The following is a 17,296-nucleotide window of genomic DNA, read 5'->3' as shown; positions in this document are numbered from 1 at the left end:
GGCCCACGTCAGTGGCGTCATCGGCAAACTTAAATATGGCATTGGAGCTGTGCTTAGCCTCAAAGTCATAAGTGTAAAGTGGACAGAGCAGAGTGCTAAGCACCCTTTGAACCTTGAAGTGGATGCGGCAACAGAAGAATGCACTGGGTTCCACTCCTGTGGCCGCTTTAGTAGCTGCACTCCTGTGTGTGATGAAGTGGCTGCTCGGTGTAATCCTCTGATGACATTCTGCCCAGACCAGTGATGGCTTTCTCTCTCTCGTTATCTCAGGACGTGGTGACCAGTCTGTGTTTCGGCAAGTACGGACGTGAAGAAGGCACACTCATCATGACCACCAAAGGTGGGATTTGCTTCTCCATCCTGGACTCGCTCTTCTTTTTCAGAGTGAAGCTCCCTCCGCACCATCCCATCACACACTCCCGGGGTCAGACACAGAGTGAAGCTCCCTCCGCACCGTCCCATCACACACTCCCGGGGTCAGACACAGAGTGAAGCTCCCTCCGCACCATCCCATCACACTCTTCCAGGGTCAGACACAGAGTGAAGCTCCCTCCACACCGTCCCATCACACACTCCCGGGGTCAGACACAGAGTGAAGCTCCCTCCGCACCGTCCCATCACACACTCCCGGGGTCAGACACAGAGTGAAGCTCCCTCCGCACCATCCCATCACACTCTTCCAGGGTCAGACACAGAGTGAAGCTCCCTCCACACCGTCCCATCACACACTCCCGGGGTCAGACACAGAGTGAAGCTCCCTCCACACTGTCCCATCACACACTCCCGGGGTCAGACACAGAGTGAAGCTCCCTCCACACCGTCTCATCGCACACTCCCGGGGTCAGACACAGAGTGACGCTCCCTCCACACCGTCCCATCACACACACCCGGGGTCAGACACAGAGTGACGCTTCCTCCACACCGTCCCATCACACACTCCCGTGGTCAGACACAGAGTGAAGCTCCCTCTAGACTGCCCTGTGACATCCTCTGAGGTCAAAGATGGAACGGGTTAGATGCGGAATGAGGTTATTTCCAGGGTCCTATGTCAAGTACTCCCAGAACAGGGACTGTGCAGGATTAATGCAAAGTAAAGCTCCCACTACACTCTCCCATCCCAGATACATCAGCGGCATGGACAGCCAAGGAAAGGGTTGCGGGGGATTGACGTTACTTTGAGAGGAGAATGATGCAATAATGTGACAGGTTGGCCTGGTCGCTGCCTGTGCAGTAGCAGTCACCAGCCACAGGAGGCCCTCAGAGAGCCGACGAGGTAAATGAGTTCTGTTCTGCCTCCACCTCCTCCAAGCGCTGGGCTGGTGCCAGGAGGTGATGCCATCTGTGCAGCTCTTTCAGTAGGCACCGCACAAACCAAGCCAGACGTACTTGGGTGTGGAGTGGGGGGGTTCTGTTCAGTTTGCATTTGGCAGCAGGCACTCAGCTCTGCAGAACGCTCTTCTTTATCCCAGCAGGAATTGGCTCTGACTTTGTACACTTGGGACAGCTGCAGTTGCTCACACAGACAGATATTGTGTGCAGAGACACACTTCAAGTGCCCACAGGCGGAGGGTCAAACGTATCTTTACTCCCGTGTGCAAAGCCCGGTTCGTTCCCCCTTCCTCCTCCCTCTCCCCCTTCCCCTTCCCTCACCCCCGCCGGCAGACAGGGTTTCAGTATTCACTCTCTCCCGCACTCTGACCTTGACCTGTAGCACAGATCGGGGATTGAACTTGGGAGCAGCTCTCAGAAGCAGGCCTTTCTACCCATCATATCCATACTGACCCCCTTTTTTTTTGTACTACTCCCATCTTCCTGCATTGGTACCGTCCGTCTATGACTTGCCTGTTCAAGTGTGCGTCTGACTGTCTGCCTCTTGAATGTACTGATTGCGTGTAATTTCACCCCCTCTGACAAGTTCCAATATCACCCTCTCTATACGTAGTAAAATTTTCCTCTCTGACCTTTTTTTAAAAACTCCTTCCTCTCACCCTAAACCTTTTTGTTTCTGATGCCTCCCCACTCCCTGTCCCCCCAGGTCAGTAGCTCCCGTCGTTAACAGCATCTCTGTTCTTCCCCCAGGCGGTGGTTTGATTGTCAAGATCCTTAAGAGAACAGCGGTCTTCGAGGACAAGGACACCAGCCCAGGCCCCCCCTTGGCCCAGAGCATTAAGCTCAACGTGCCGAAGAAAACTAAGCTGTACGTGGATCAGACGTTGCGAGAACGGGAGACCGCTGTGGGTGAGCACTCGGCCGCTGCCTGTGTCCCTGGGGGCTGACCGGTGTCCATTCTGGACCTTGTGCGTACTTGGAGAGCCAGCTACTAAAATCTTGAAAGTCACGATGTTAACCTGAACAGCCACAAGTGTGGCTGGGATGGTGATCACAGAATGCGCCAATCACGAGGCAGCAACAAACGTGGAAAAACACAGCACGTGCTAGAGGAACTCAGCAGGTCAGGCAGCATCTCTGGAGAGGAATAAAGAGCCAGCGCTTCAGGTGGATTCTCTTCATCAGAAGAAGAAGCCAGAAAAAAGAAAGTGGGGGAAAGGGCAGGTGATAGGTGGAGCCAGGCGGGATGAAGCAGGAAGCTGGGAGGTGATAGGTGGAAAAGGTGTGAAGAAGAGAGAATCTGGTAGGACCACGGGAGAAAGGGAAGGAGGAGGAGGACCAGAGGGAGGTGATGGGCAGGTGAAGAGAGGAGGTGAGGGGGGAATTGAAGAAGAGCGAGGCGGGAGGGGGAGAAACTACTGGAAATTGGAGCAACTGACGTTCATGCTGTTGGGTTGGAGGCTGCCCGGACATAATATGAGGGGTTTCACCTCCAAACCGGGAGTCGCCTCATGGTGGCACCGGGGGAGGCCATGATGGATCGCCATGTCGGACTGGCTGTGGCTTTCCCTGTCGATCTGATTAAGCTATGCTTGGTGCACGCACCATCCAGTGCCAATCAAAAACAGGCTGGTACCGTCCTCTTTTCCACATTAAAAGCATTGCCGGTAATGTTGTGGCTGGCCCAACGCTACGGAAAATTGCCCATTAAATAGACTCGTGTTAACTGGTAGTGTGGCACTATTAAAGCTCAGTCCCAGCGATGTCTGTGAGGAGTCTGTACGTTCTCCCCGTGACCATGTGGGTTTCCTCCCACAGTCCAAACTACTGGTTAGTAGGTTAATCGGCCCTTGAAAATTGCCCTGTGATTGGGCTAGTGTTAAATAGATGGGACACGAGCTCATTTAAAAATCTCACTTGAATCAGATGGGCTCTTCAGACACCCGTTTCAAAACAGAACCACTGCAGAGTGAAGAAGAAGGACTACTATCGTCACCATTATGAGACTTCATTATTCCAGGTGAGATCAATGACAGGCATAAGACAGGAACAGAATGAAGCCTCTCGGCCCATCGAGTCTGCTCCGCCATTCCGACCTGTTGACCGTGACTAAGCCTCTGTTCAGGTGAATGGATCGTCCTCATCACAGCCCGGCTAGTGCGGTGGAGAGTTGTATTGTCATTACTTCAGTTGTCGGGATTGTCCCGCTGCTGTCTTTAAGGAGTTTGCACGCTCTCCCCGCGACCTGCTTGGGTTTCCCTCCGGGTGCTCTGGTTTCCTCCCATGTTCCAAAGTCACTCAGATTAGGGCTGGCGAGCTGTGGGCGCACTATGTTGGCACTGGAAGCGAGGCAACATTTGTGGGCTGCCCCCCTCCCCAGCACATCCTTGGACTGTGTTGGTCGTTGACGTAAAGGACTCATTTCACTGTTTCGATGTACATGAGACAAATAAAGCTAATCTTTATCTTAATCTTCTGTGGGACTTTAGCTCTGGCCGAGACGCAATTCTCACAGATTTGATTTGACAGGTGACTTATTTCAGTATTTTTCAATGTACATGTGACAAATAAAAGCTAATCTTTCGATTTTTATCTTCTGTGGGTCTTTTAAGTCTGGCCGAGATGCAATTCTCACTGATTTGATCTGACGTGAGCAATCCATTTCATTGCACATTTGAATGTAAATGTGACTAAAGCTAGTCTTTAAATATAGCATCGTGCAACACAAAAGCAGGCCCTTCAGCCCATCTCGTTCATGCTGACCCAAGACCTAAGCATGGACAATGAACCACGAACACTACCTCACTCCTTTTTTAATTTATTTTTTCCCAATACTTATTTAATTTAACTATTATATATATATTTACTGTAATTCAGTATTTTTCTCTATATTTATCATGTATTTCATTGTACTGCTGCCACAAAGTTGATACATTTCACGACTCACGCTGGTGATATTAATTCTGATGCCGCAGTCAGCTTTACTTGCCTGCGGTAAGCATGGTACGTTAGTGCCATAAGGTGTGGCGGCACTTTTGCAGGCCTCCCCTGGCGCACCCCCGGGTTGTATTGGCTGTTAACGTAAACGCCGCGTTTCCCCGTCTGTTGTGATGTATGCGCAGAGTACATCCAGCGAGGTTGTTAGCCGATCGCCTCCTCCCGTCTGGCAACCTTGGGGGTCAAGTATCATGGCCTGGTGAGCTTGATGATCTCGTTCTGACCCAGATGCTTGAAACCAGAAGCATTTTGTATTTTCTCAGCCAGACCCAAAGACCCAGGGAAGATGAAGGTAAAGATTAAATCGAAACATCCATGTGAAGTGTGTCCGAGGATGTGCTGGGGGCAGCACCATGCTTCTGGCGCCAGCGTAGCAGGCCCACGGCTCCCTAACCCGCATGTGTTTGGGACGTGGGAGGAATCCGGAGTACCCGGGGGAAGCCCGTGCAGTCCTGGGGAAAACGTACAAACTCCTTACAGACAGTGGCAAGCATTGAACCCTGATCTTAAAACTGGCACTGGAAAGTGGTTGCGCTAACCACTATGCTAACGTGGCCTCCCAAGGCGGTTTCCCCTGTCGATCAAACTTGACCTGTACCCCCACCCCTTTCAGCCTTTAGCACTTTTCCTCAGGGGAATATATCAGCCTTCTCTTATAAGATATGGGAGCAGAATCAGGCTATTTGGCCCATCAAGTCTGCTCCGCCATTCAATCATGGCTGGTCCTTTTCTCAGGGAACAATGCCGTAGCTTCAGTTGTTAGTAGAGTTTGCAGAAATTCTCTTGAAGTAGAAGTAGACTTTTGTCTATTGCCTTTCTGATTAAGGTGACACAGTACAATCAGTTTACCTCTGTAGTATTAAGTTCAACATAAATCTACTTTCAGTGTACCTATATGTTACCATATACTATTTTGAGATTCAATTTCTTGCAGGCATTTATTTTTATTTTAATTTTTTGCCATGTGCGTGCGAGTCTGTGCATGTGTGTGTGCGTCAGCGTGTGCGTCCGCGTGTGCGTCCGTGATGATGTCTTTTACAAGGGGTGGAGCGAGAGAGAGAGGGACTGTGTGGTGCACCACTCCTCACACAGACATTTTCGCGGTATTTTTCCCTTTATTTTACGAGGTCGAGTTGCGATCTCGACACTCAACCCGGCACGGATGGAAAGCGTACTCGGGAGTGGACCTGACTGGTTTCGAAGCTGGGAACTTCCGCTCCCAGGTCCGGCGCCCATGTTGTCGTGCCACCAGCCGGCCCTCTTGTAGGCATTTACAGGAAAAAGTACAATTATAAAGACGAGGATCTGCGGATGCTGGAAATCTTGAGCAACACGCACACAATGCTGAAGGAACAGCGGGTCAGGCAGCATCTGTGGAGGGTGACAAACAGTTGATGTTTTGCGCCGACACCCATCATCAGGACTGGGAAGGGAGGGGAAAAGTGCCAGAATGAGAAGGTGTAGGGAGTGGGGAGGGGAAGGAGTGAAAGCTGGCAGGTGAGACAAGGTGAGAGGGAAGGTGGTTGGATGGGAGGGGGAAGGGAGTGAGGATTTCTCTAACTTCCAGTAATTTCTCCCCCTCCCCCCTTGTGTTGTTTTCCATTCCACATTCTGGCTTCGTTCTCAGCCCGTCTCTTCTCACCTGCCCATCCCCTCCCTCCCTAGCCTCTGTGGCCCTGGTTTGTAGCTCCCACACTGTAAGTTGTCCAGCGTGTACCATTACTAACATGGCTCATTGAAACATTTAATCCTCCTACTCCATTGTCGTTCTTGCTCCATGTAGCATAACGTCAGGCTGAGTGAGGGATCTCTGGAGGAACTCAGCAGGCCAGGCAGCGCCTATGGAAATGAAGAAACAGTCGACGATTCAGGCTGAGACCCTTCATCAAGACTGGAAGAAAAGAGGCTGACTTCTCTTCTTCATCCCTCTCCAATCCTGATGAAGGGTCTCGGCCTGAAACATCAACTGTTTATTCATTTCCATAGATGCTGCCCGGCCTGCTGAGTTCCTCCAGTATTTTGTGTGTGTTTGCCTTGGGTTTCCAGCACCTGCAGATGTTCTTGGTGCCTGTGAGTGTGGGATCTGCGGACTCTGTTATTTGACGTACGTTTTCTTTCTCCCCACCCGCTTCCTCCCGGCAGCCATGCACCGGACCTTCCAAACGGATCTCTGCCGGCTGCGCCTGACGGCAGCGCGAGCGTACGCCAAGGCCCTCGAGGCGAGCTTGGCACCAATCTCGGCGGACCAGGCCCAACCACTGAAGCTGAATGCCACGGTGAGTAACCGCCGACCGCTGGTGCTGCCCCGCACACGCTTTGGCGTCTGGGAGATGTGTTGCACTGCCTCTGTCTTGTCACGTTTCGGTCGCCGCTGTGACCTTCCTGATACCCCCAGCACAGCCCTTCATTAGAACACCGAACACTACGGCGCAGGGGCGGGCTCGTATTCCGCAACGTTTGCGCCAAACTCGACGGCAAGTTAAACTGAACCCTACTGCCTGCGATCCACATACAGCTCTGTGCAGAGGCTTTAGGCACATTTATATCGCTAGGGTGCCTGAGACTCTTACGCAGTACTGTATTCCTCAACAGAGAGCGAGTTTGTAAATCTGGCGGGAGCAAAGGGTGTTGGGCATGGCGAGCTGGAGCCCCGCAGGAAGGATATGGGACAGGCGGCAGCGAAGGAGTGGCAGGCGTGCAGTTACACCCAGTCCTGAGTCACAAGGTCATTTGATTCTAAGTAATTAATTTATTCATCATGTGTCTCTCTTGGGCTTCTTGCTCCCTCCTCTTTCCCTTCCCCTTTTTCTACACATGATTCCCCTCTCCCTGCCCCCTTCCCATTCTCAGTCGACAATAAAGACCCATATCAGAATCAGGTTTATCATCACTCACATATGTCAGGAAACTAGTTTTTATTTGACGGCAGCAACACGGTGCAATACATAAAATTACTACAGTACGGTGCAAAAGTCTCACACCCGACAGGATGAATATCGATTTCTTGAGCTTCTGGTAATGCCCCTCCCCATCTCTCCTTCACCATTCCCCATCTCCTTTTTCCTCTTTCACCTTATCTCCTTACCCGCCCATCACCTCTCTCTAGTGCTCCTTCCCCCCCCCTTTCTTTTTTCCATGACCTTCTGTCCTCTCCCGTCGGACTCCCCCTTCTCCAGCCCTGGGTCTCTTTCACCAATCAACTTCCCAGCTCTTCACCTCATCCCTCTCCCTCCCAGTTTCACCTATCACCTTGTGTTTCTCTTTCCCCCTCCTCCCACCTTTTAAACCTACTCCTCAGCTTTTTCCCTCCAGTCCTGCTGAAGGATTTCGGCACTCGTTTCTGTAGATGCCTGTTGAGCCCCTCCAGCATTTTGCGAGAAGGAAAATAAATCAGCCATGATGGAGTGGCAGAGCAGACTCGATGGGCTGAATGGCCTGTAAACCTAAATTCGCTGGACCAATAACCACACCACAAACAGTTCTTTATCCTTTTCACCAGTTTACTTGTTCGAGCTCAGCCGGCGAGAAGTTCGGAGCTGCACACCAGAGGGACAGAGTTCCTCTCCCTCTGGGGGCTCCTGTCGAACCCCTAACTTAGTTAGTGCAGCATTGGTCTTTATACCATACAAGGAGTTGTTAATCATTACAGAACGTGCAAGCAGAAGGAAGCAGTCTTCCTTGTGTTTTGACAGGTATGCAAAAGTCAGCTATCTTGCAGTCACGCAGGGCAGGTATTACACAAATCGATCAGGCAGTCACGGGGGGGTATAAATCGATCAGGCAGTCACATGGGGGTATAAATCAATCAGGCAGTCACGTGGGGGGGTATAAATCAATCAGGCAGTCACGCGGGGGGTATAAATCAATCAGGCAGTCACACGTGGGGGTATAAATCGATCAGGCAGTCACGTGGGGGGGTATAAATCAATCAGGCAGTCACGTGGAGGGGGTATAAATCAATCAGGCAGTCACGCGGGGGATATAAATCGATCAGGCAGTCACGCGGGGGATATAAATTCATCAGGCAGTCACGCGGGGGGTATAAATCGATCAGGCAGTCACGTGGGGGGGTATAAATCAATCAGGCAGTCACACGAGGGGTATAAATCAATCAGGCAGTCACACGGGGGGTATAAATCAATCAGGCAGTCACGCGGGGGGTATAAATCAATCAGGCAGTCACACGGGTATAAATTCATCAGGCAGTCACACGGGGGGGTATAAATCAATCAGGCAGTCACATGGGTATAAATTCATCAGGCAGTCACGCGGGGGGTATAAATCAATCAGGCAGTCACATGGGTATAAATTCATCAGGCAGTCACGCGGGGGGTATAAATCAATCAGGCAGTCACATGGGTATAAATTCATCAGGCAGTCACGCAGGGGGTATAAATTGATCAGGAAGGTATAAATCAATCAGGCAGTCACACGGGGGGTATAAATCAATCAGGCAGTCACGTGGGGGGTATAAATCAATCAGGCAGTCACACGGGGGGGTATAAATCAATCAGGCAGTCACATGGGTATAAATTCATCAGGCAGTCACGCAGGGGGTATAAATTGATCAGGTGGGGGGTATAAATCGATCAGGCAGTCACGCGGGGGGTATAAATCAGTCAGGTGGGGGGTATAAATCAATCAGGCAGTCACACGAGGGGTATAAATCATTCAGGCAGTCACGTGGGGGGTATAAATCGATCAGGCAGTCACACGGGTATAAATCAATCAGGCAGTCACGCGGGGGGTATAAATCGATCAGGCAGTCACGCGGGGGGTATAAATCAGGCAGTCACACGATGGGTATAAATCAATCAGGCAGTCACACGAGGGGTATAAATCGATCAGGCAGTCACACGGGGGGTATAAATCGATCAGGCAGTCACGTGGGGGGGGGGTATAAATCAATCAGGCAGTCACGCGGGGGGGGGGGGGGTGGTATAAATCGATCAGGCAGTCACGCGGGCCGGGCATTAAACAAGTCATGCTGACAACGTGAAAAGTTCTAAAAATCATTCCCAACACCCTTAAAACTTCATCAGGTCCAGATCTGCTCCCATATCCTAAGTTTTGATAATTCTATAAACTTCTATCATGTGCCCCCTTGGCCTCCGATGCTCCAGAGAAGACAAGACAAATTGGTCCAATCTTTCCTCATGCTCTCTAATCCAAGCTGCCTCAAGGGAAACCTTCCACATCCTTCCTGTGATGGGATGACTAAAGTAAAGGCAACCGTTAGTCTTGCGAGACCGTGGATCTGCGCCTGGAAAGTCTTCACTCTCCAGGGCACAGGCCTGGGCAAGGTTGTATGGAAGACCAGCAGTTGCCTATGCTGCAAGTCTCCCCTCTCCACGACACCGATGTTGTCCAAGGGAAGGGCATTAGGACCCATACAGCTTGGCACCAGTGTCGTCGCAGAGCGATGTGTGGTTAAGTGCCTTGCTCAAGGACACAACATGTTGCTTCGGCTGGGGCTCGAACTCACGACCTTCAGATCACTAGTCCAATGCCTTAACCACTTGGCCATGTGTCCACATGGGATGACTAAAACAGGCCACAATTTTTATATAGCTACAACATGTTGTTCTGACTGTTCATGCTCAGTGCCCCTGCACGCACCTGCCACCCTGGGTCCAGCCAGTGGTGAAATTTCCTGTCCTGTCCTATGACCAAGAAGCTCTGCTGGACATTAGTCTACCTGGCTAGCAAGCAGAAAGTTCGGAGCAATTATGGATTGACATGGCTCTCGCTTCATGTCTCGGTCTACTCCAGCTACTCATGAATGTGGCCATTGGAAGCAGTGGCTCGAATGCAGAAGCACAGAAAGTGCGCTGGTATTAAAGCACTGGATCACCACACTCTCATCGATCCTACTCGCTAGCGTCCAGTCGCTGGAAAATAAACAGGATTACCCGTGTCTGCGTCTGAACCGGCAAGAGATGGGTAACGCACCCATCCTGACAGAAATGTGGCTTCAAAGTTCGAGGTACATTTATTATCGAAGTATGTGTGCAGTGTGCAACCCTGAGATCTGTCTTCTCCAGACAGCCATGAAACGGAAGAACATCATGGAACCCGTTCAAAAGAAAACCTCAACCTTCCCCGTGCACGGAAAGAAAACAGTTTGCGCAAATGACAAGAACATCAGCCCCCGCCACGTGCGCAAAAAAAACAAACCGTGTAGATGGCAACAAGAATACCAACCCCCACGCGCAAAAAAAAAAACAAATCATGCAAACAGCAATAAGAAAGAATGAGCAAAAACACAGAGTATAACAACACAAAATTGAAAGAGTCCAGTTGAATGACAGGCACCATTCCAGACTCGGCCATCCAGCTTTTAGGCCTAATCTCCTTTCAGTGGGCAGAAATGTTGCAGCCCCCAGCAAAACCTGTGGAGGAGGTCTGCGAGTCTACATCAGTAAGAACTACTGTGTGAACGCCTTGGTAGTAATGGCCCACTGATCATCGCCGGTAGATTTTAATGGTGAAGTACAGGCCCTTCTACTTACCAAGGGAGTTCACTGTCATCATTGTGGTTATTGCTGTTTACATCCAGCCCCCACCCCCAGGAACTCTGCGGCAAAGTCGCGACCTTGAAGCCACTACCCCGATGGTTTCTTCACTGTTGCCGGTGACTTCAATCCTGTCAATTTAGAACAGCCCTCCCGTAGTTCTACCAGCATGTCAACTCTGCAACCAGAGGAGAGAAGCTATTAGAACTGGTTTCTACCAGCGTTCATGGAGCCGATAAGGTTGCCCCCACCCTCACCTTAGATACTCTGACCACACACCCATTTTGCTAATCCCTGCTACAGACCACTGGTTATATGAGTCAGACGAGATCAGGACTCAGCGCTGCAGGACTGCTTTGAAAGCACAGGCTGGAGTGTATTCAGGGAGCTGGATATGTCTGCAGTCACCACATCCACATTGATGAATCTGTGGGATCGGTGACTGGCTACACAGGAAAGTGCACTGAGGGCGTTACTGTGATTCAGCGCTACGCCGCCAGGGCAAACCAGAAACCAATGGCTGACTGCAGAGGTTCGTGCACTGCTTAGGGATCGGAACCCTGCTTTCAGATCGAGAGACAGGACGACTCTGTCAGCGAGAGCTGTGCCAATGGGAAAGCGAAGCATTGGTATGTATAGAAGATCCACAGGACACCTTTGTGACACCAGGGGCACACGGCGAATGTGGCAGGGTATGCAAACCATATCCGATGACACGTCCACACAACAGCGACGTCTCCCTTCCTGATAGACTGAATGCTTTCTGTGCACGATTTGACCAATTGAGAGGTCTCTAGGAAAGCCCCCTCTTCCCCTGAGGAACAGACACTCTATCTGGCTGCAGTTGAGGTGAGGAGTCTATGAGTCTGTGGTGGCCAGTGCGATCATGTTTGCTGTTGTGTGCTGGGGCAGCAGGATGAGGGTAGCAGACACCAACAGAATCAACAAACTCATTCGTGAGGCCAGTGATGTTGTGGGGATGGAACTGGACTCTCTGACTGTGGTGTCTGAAAAGAGGATGCTGTCCAAGTTGCATGCCATCTTGGACAATGTCTCCCATCCACTACATAATGGACTGGTTGGGCACAGGAGTACATTCAGCCAGAGACTCATTCCACCGAGATGCAACACATAGGAAGTCATTCCTGCCTGTGGCCATCAAACTTTACAACTCCTCCCTTGGAGGGTCAGACACCCTGAGCCAATAGGCTGGTCCTGGACTTGTTTCCTGGCATAATTTACATATTACTATTTAATTATTTATGGTTTTATTACTATTTAATTATTTATGGTGCAACTGGAATGAAAACCAATTTCCCTCGGGATCAATAAAGTATGACTATGAGGACCCTAGCCAGGGTAAACCCACGTAAAGTTGCAGGGCCAGACAACGTACTGGGTCAGGTGCTGAGGAAATGTGCGGCCAGCTAACAGAGATCTTAACAGACACCTCTAAAACGGTCCACTGGCCCCTGCAGTCTTCCAAGGCAGCCGCCATCGTTCCTTGTGCCCAAGAAAGCAACAGCAGCTGGCCCAAATATTTACCACCCAGTGGCACAGGCTTCAACAGTCATGAAGTGCTTTGAGCGGCTGGTGATGGGTTGTACAAAATCCCACCTCCCAGATATATTGGACCCATTCCAGTTCGCCTACTGCTCAAGCTGGTGCCCTGATGATGCCTCGGCCCTCGACCCTGTCCTGCACTACCTAGAGAATGACGCTTCATACACCAGGGATGCTGTTCGTCGACTTCAGCTCGGCGTTTAACACAATCACCCCTCAGAGTCTGTCCTCGTTGGGACTCCAGCACCCCCCTCTGTAAGTGGGTCTTGGACTTCTTGACGGAAAGACCCCAGTCAGACCGAGTTGGCAGCAGCATCTCAAGCTCCATCACGCTGAGCACTGGTACGCTGCTGATCGCAGCCACACTACCAGATCCGGCTCAAACCATGCCATCAAGTCTGCCGATGATTCAAGGGCGGCTGTCCTCATCGGTAATGATAATGAGTCGGCTTACAGAGAGGAAGTAGAGAGGGTTATCAAATGAAGCAAGAATGACAACCTGAGCCCCAACGAGGACAAAGCAAATGAGATGATTGTGGTCTTCAGGAAGATGCAGGTTGACCACTCCACTGTACATCAATGGCTCTGCTGTGGCGAAAGGGAAGAGCACAAAGTTCCTTTGTGCGCACAGAACAGACGACTGAACCTGGACCCGCTCACTAGTCAAGAAGACACTGTAGTGTCTACAGTCCCTGAGGAGGTTGAGGCTCCCCCCACCTCCCCACTATAACAACTTTCTACAGGAGCACCATCAGGAGTGTCCTGTCTGGCTGCATTGTGCACTGTGTGGTACAGACGCTGCCGGGCAACAGACCGCAAGACCCTATCGAGGACAATAATGAAGGGCCCAAAGCATTGTTGAGGATCCCTACCACCCATCCCACATTCGACCGACTACCATCAGGAAAGAGGTACAGGAACATCAGAACTAGGACTACAGGCTGGGTAACAGCTTCTTCCCTCCGGCTGTGAGACTAATGAATAAATACCCTGTCACCGCTGAGGTCTCGTCACTAGGACAGCAAGCTGTTTGCTGTTTACCTGTACTGCACAATACATGCATTTTAAATTAGATTTTATGACTAATAAACTCTTCTCCTGTTTCCAGCCGGGTAAAGGTATCGATTTTAACCAACGTTTCAATGACAAACTCTGCCACCTTCATCAGGGATGGTGCCTGGACATTCTTCTTCTTTTTCTTCTTCTTGTTTTACGGCGATTGGCACCCAGTTTAGTGGTGCATTACCGCCACCTTCTGCTCCGCAGTGTGCAATAAACTTACATTCCAATTAACTATAACCGATGTTTCGATGACAAACTCTGCCAGCTTCATTAGTGATTATGTCTGGGCAGGTCTAGTCGGGTGATATTTATAGCCCCGTCGTCCGTCCCTCCTGATTGGTTAGTCCTCATCCAATCAGGTTTCTGCTGTCCCATCTTGTTTCCAATCGAATTCCAGTTCTTACTTAGAACAAGACTTTCGTCTTTGTTAAAATTCCTTTGTAACCCTTAACTTATCAATCTTTGCCTTAAATACACCAATAACTCGTCCTCCACACCGATCTGTGGCAATAAATTCCGCAGGTTCACCACCCTCGGGCTGAAGAAATTCTTCCTCATTTCTGTTCTAAAGGAATGACTCTTTATTCTGAGGATGTGCCCTCTAGTTCCAGGCTCCCCTACTGATGGAAACATTGTCTTTACACCTACTCTTTCCAGGCCTTTCAGTATCTGGTAGGTTTCAATGAGATCTCCCCTGTCCATACTTCTTGCTGCATCAGTAAAGCAGCGATCCCACCTGCCCTAGACATTATCTCTTCTCCCGTCTTCATCGGGCCGAAGATACAAAAGCCTTAAAGTGCGTACCACCAGGTACAAGGACAGCTTCTGCCTGGCTGTTATCAGACTATTAAATGGTTCAATCATCTTATAAAACTCCCACTTTATCATTTCATTTACGCTCTATTTTGCATTTATTTCACTTTATTATGCGTTTCCCTCTCCTGCCTTCTCCCTGTATCCCTTCATACCCTGACCAATTAAGTATCTATCAACCTCTGCCTTAATGACTTGGCCTCCACAACTGCCCGTGGCAACAAATTACACAGGTTTACTGCCCTCTGGCTGAAGAAATTCCTCCTCGTCTCCATTCTAAATGGACGTTCCTGTATTCTGAGGGGATGCCCTCCGGTCCTAGGCTCCCCCACCATAAGAAACATCCTCTCTGGATCCACTCTGTCCAGGGCGTTCAGCATTCAATGAGGTCACCCTCGTTGGTTTGACCTGTGTGAACAGTATGTTTTTCACTGTATAACGAACGACAATAAACCAAATTGCAATGCTGATTCAGCCTCCTGAACTCCAAATACAGGCCCTGAATCATCAGATGCTCCTTGTACATTAACCCTTTCCATTCTGGGATCATTCTCGTGAACGTCCTCTGGACCCTCTCCAATGCCAGCACCTCCATCCCTCCTTAGAATCGGGGCCCAAAGCTGCTCGCGATACTCTAAATGCGGTCTTAACAATGTTCTCTCTCAGGTGTGTGTGCGCGCACACATCTTTTGCAGCTAGCGCACGAAGGAATTTAAACTGCGCACAAAACGCCGTCACCCTCTACCTTGTCGGCGTGTTAGGTATAACAGTCACATTTCCTTTTACCGGTTTCTGATACAGATGGTGTTGACAACGTGGAGTTAGCGATGATTTGTCTGCAGATTTTAGAACTGGCTTTTTAATACTGTTTTTATTGAAGAAATTATTCAGTGCACACATGTTGCTGTCACTAGGCAAAAAAAAATTGCACAGCACAAGATTTTTGCGCACACTGGTGATTACAAGTTAGAGGCAATGTTGCTTATGAACCCTAGGTAGAATATAGATAGATAGATAGATAGACAGACGTACTTCATTGATCCCGAGGGAAATTAGGTTTCATTACAGTTGCACCAACCAAGAACAGAGTACAAACATAGCAATACAAAACCACAAACAATCAAATAATAATATATAAACCATGCCAGATGGAAATAAGTCCAGGACCAGCCCACTAGCCTGGGTGTCTGACCCTCCAAGGGAGGAGCTGCAAAGTTTGATGGCCACAGGCAGGAATGACTTCCCATGACGCTCAGTGCTGCATTCCGGTGGAATGAGCCTCTGGCTGAATGTACTCCCGTGCCCAACGGTGTAAATGATGTTACACACCGACGTCGGGTTGGCAGAGGGAGTGATGTACACAACAACCACAACTGCATGTGAGATTTCCCTTGGCAAATAACATGGCCGGAGACCAACAGCAAAAAGTTCAATATCCGGGCTACAAACGTGTTCCTTGATCGTCTTATGACCAGGATTGCACCATCTGTTGTTAACCAGAACAGCAAGCCCCCCTCCTTTACGCTTACCGCTCTCAGTGCACTTCTGATCAGCCCGAACGGTCTGGAAGCCCTTTATGGAAACGTTTTGGTCGGGTATGTCCTCGTGCAGCCGCGTTTTAGTAAAACACATAACACTGCACTCCCGAAATGTTCTCCGACTGCTGGCTAGCGCAGTCAACTCATCCATTTTATTACCCAGCGATCTCACATTGCCCATAATGAGAGGGATCGACACGACTTATAACTCCTGTTCTCCATAAGTCTCTGTTGTCTCGACCTGGTCCTCTTCCCTTGCTTCCCTCATAGCCATGCGTTTACCTTTTTAGTCCCATCGAAATGAATGCTGATGGCTTATGACCCTCGCGTAGGGTTGGGGGCCAGCGGGCAGAGTCCACCCTTTGTTGGGGAGGGGGAGAACGAACCTGTTTTTGGGAGCCAGTGAGCCAAACGTAACGCTGGGGCCTGTCTGTACCGTAGGTCCAGGGCATCGGCCCCTCCTTCAAGCTGACTCTGAGCGTGCAGAACATGTCAGCCGCCCGGCCGGCCATCGACCTCCTCATCTGCCTCCTGTACAACGAGAACCTGTACCGCATCAAAAGGAGCTTCTTCAAGGTGAGGGGAGAGTGGGGGCGGGGCGGGGGGGGGAATGAAACGTCACGGTAATTGCGCCTTTCCAGCCCGATGAGGCGCGACTCCCAGCAACCCAACTTTTTAAACCCTGGCTTAACCACGGGACGGTATTCGATTGACCGATTGATCCCCCGGTCGGAGATCGCTAGCGCTGTAAAGTGTTGCGCTATCTGCTACACCAGTGCGCTGTCCTACAGCGTGCATCATATTGGTTTATTTGAGATGTATTGTGAAACAGGTATACCTTGGTATTGGAAACGTGCATCGAGGCAGTACAAGGCGAAACAACGGAATGCAGAATGAAATGCTACAGTCACAGGGGAAGTGCCGTACAGGAAGACAGGAGGGTGCAAGGGCCACCCTGAGGTAGATTGTGAGCACAAGAGTCCTTATTGCGAAAGGGGGACGTTCAATAGCCTGACTACACCCCTCCCACCCCGCCCCGCCGCTGACCGGTTGTCGGTCTGCCGCAGGAGGAGATGCTCGAGCTGACCCCGGGCACCCCGGTACCCCCTCCCGCGGCTCAGGGAGCTTCGGAGTGAGCCACATCTGTGTCCTCAGACAGCCCAAGACGGCTCCGGGCTCCAGACAGCCGGTCCCGGCGCCGTCTGTGAGGAGTCTGTATGTTCTCTCCGTGACCATGTGGGTTTCCTCCGGGTGCTCCGGTTTCCTCCCACGTTCCAAAGATGTACCGGTTAGCGTTAGTGAGTCGTAGGCATGCTGTGCTGGAGCGAGAGGCGTGGCGACACTTGTAAGCTCCCAGCACAGTCCTCGCTGACTTGATTTAGACCAGCGGTCCCCAACCACCGGGCCGCGGACTGGTACCAGGCCGCAAAGCATGTGCTACCGGGCCGCGATATGAGTCAGCTGCACCTTTCCTCATTC

The 17,296-nt window shown here is 50.6% G+C and overlaps 1 protein-coding gene across 1 annotated transcript in view; it reads left to right on the top strand.

Moving 5' to 3' along the window:
* The window catches only part of bbs1 (Bardet-Biedl syndrome 1), a 76,981-nt gene that overhangs the window by 42,335 nt on the left and 17,350 nt on the right, over nucleotides 1–17,296 (top strand). The window contains exons 12-15 of the mRNA XM_072246025.1: nucleotides 271–340; nucleotides 2,080–2,238; nucleotides 6,469–6,602; nucleotides 16,259–16,393. Coding sequence (XP_072102126.1) covers nucleotides 271–340; nucleotides 2,080–2,238; nucleotides 6,469–6,602; nucleotides 16,259–16,393 — 498 coding nt within the window. The remainder of the gene's footprint in view (nucleotides 1–270; nucleotides 341–2,079; nucleotides 2,239–6,468; nucleotides 6,603–16,258; nucleotides 16,394–17,296) is intronic.

The sequence above is a fragment of the Mobula birostris genome, chromosome 28, assembly GCF_030028105.1.
Source record: "Mobula birostris isolate sMobBir1 chromosome 28, sMobBir1.hap1, whole genome shotgun sequence".
Lineage (NCBI taxonomy): Eukaryota > Metazoa > Chordata > Chondrichthyes > Myliobatiformes > Myliobatidae > Mobula > Mobula birostris.
Note: the sequence above shows the minus strand (reverse complement) of the source record. Positions and strands in the feature narration are given on the sequence as shown.